General features: G+C 53.4%; 1 protein-coding gene across 1 annotated transcript in view; it reads right to left on the reverse strand.

The window, feature by feature from the left end:
• Positions 1–1,441, reverse strand: part of VOLCADRAFT_120010 (uncharacterized protein) — a gene marked incomplete at both ends in the record, with an annotated part of 23,891 nt that overhangs the window by 4,530 nt on the left and 17,920 nt on the right. The window contains 3 exons of the mRNA XM_002958621.1: positions 82–265; positions 627–741; positions 1,075–1,112. Coding sequence (XP_002958667.1) covers positions 82–265; positions 627–741; positions 1,075–1,112 — 337 coding nt within the window. The remainder of the gene's footprint in view (positions 1–81; positions 266–626; positions 742–1,074; positions 1,113–1,441) is intronic.

The raw sequence follows: 1,441 nt of genomic DNA on the forward strand, positions 1-1,441 counted from the left end.
ATTTCTGAAACACACACACACATAATCCAATACACACAACTGCATCCCCCCTCCCCTTTCCCCCCTTCCCCCCACACGCACCTCGCCCCTGGGGCTTATCGCCCTCCTGCAGCTGCACCACCATGATGGTGGGTATGCCGGAGGCGGGTCCGTGAGCCGTCTTGATAGACACGTCCAACACGTTGGGGTTACCCCGCACGTTAGGCCGGATGATACACGACCCCACCACCACATCCTCCTTGCCCAGAGCTGCGTTGGCGTCCACCTATACAGGCAGGATTGGGGGTTGGGGGTGGGGGTGGGGGAGGGAGGGGGGTGGGGGTGGGTATTGATATGTACGGGAGTACGGAGATGGGGGAGTGTAGGGATTTATAAAGATAACCACTTGAGGCTAGGGCAAGACAGGAGGGGAAGCAATCCCCAAATTTAAACATCTACATACATACATACATACATACATACATACATACATACATACATACATACATACATACATACATACATACATACATACATACATACATACATACATACATACATACATACATACATACATACGTGTACATATATACGTACAATTGCGCAAAGAAAGGTTGAATACCCCCCCCTCCAAACACACACCTCACCTGAGACACGTTCTTGAACATGGGGTGTCGTATAGGCCGTACAAGCACTTGTTGCTCCCGGGGCCGATGTTCGTCAGCTCGCCGCTTGGTGGTGGCCTCGCCCTTCTCCCGGGGACTGGGGAGCAAAAGGTTGTTGACATACGAGTGTGTGTATGTGTTTTCCTTGTCGTACATGTGCATACCAGAAAAAGGGAGAGGACAGGACACATACTTACAGACACACAGACAGACGGCCCAGCCCCCACCACGAGACAAGGTTGAACTTCCACGTACGTGTCCACGGGTGTTTTTCCTAAATCCCCCCTTCCTAAATTCTTCCCCTCCACATCCCCTCGCTCCCTCCGGGTGCTTACACGTAGTACGGCTCCTTTTCTTTGCAATATCGTTGTTCATAGTACCCGTCCTCGTCGTTTACCACGGATGATCTGTCGCAGCACCGACGCGGCACCGGGTGGGGAGGGCGAGGGAGAAAGGGGAATCAAAACCCTAAGAAACAGAGGGAAAACAAGGAGAGCAGGTTTGGAAAGGGAGGAAAGGAGGGGGATGACACGCAAAATGACGACGTGGGGGGGAGGCGAGGAGGGCGGGGTAGGGCTGGAGGAACTGGAGGTGCGATACGACTCAGCAGCTGCAGGTGTGGCATGCAGCTTAGGAGGGTGGGGGAGAGAGGCAGAGATACACACATACACACACACAACACACACACGCACTCTCTCTCTCTCTCACTCACACTCCGTGTCGGCTGCCAAGGCTCCAGAACCAAGCCCACCCAAGCCCCGTACCAAACGACACATACACATATTCATACTCCATTC

This window comes from Volvox carteri, assembly GCF_000143455.1.
Source record: "Volvox carteri f. nagariensis unplaced genomic scaffold VOLCAscaffold_100, whole genome shotgun sequence".
Lineage (NCBI taxonomy): Eukaryota > Viridiplantae > Chlorophyta > Chlorophyceae > Chlamydomonadales > Volvocaceae > Volvox > Volvox carteri.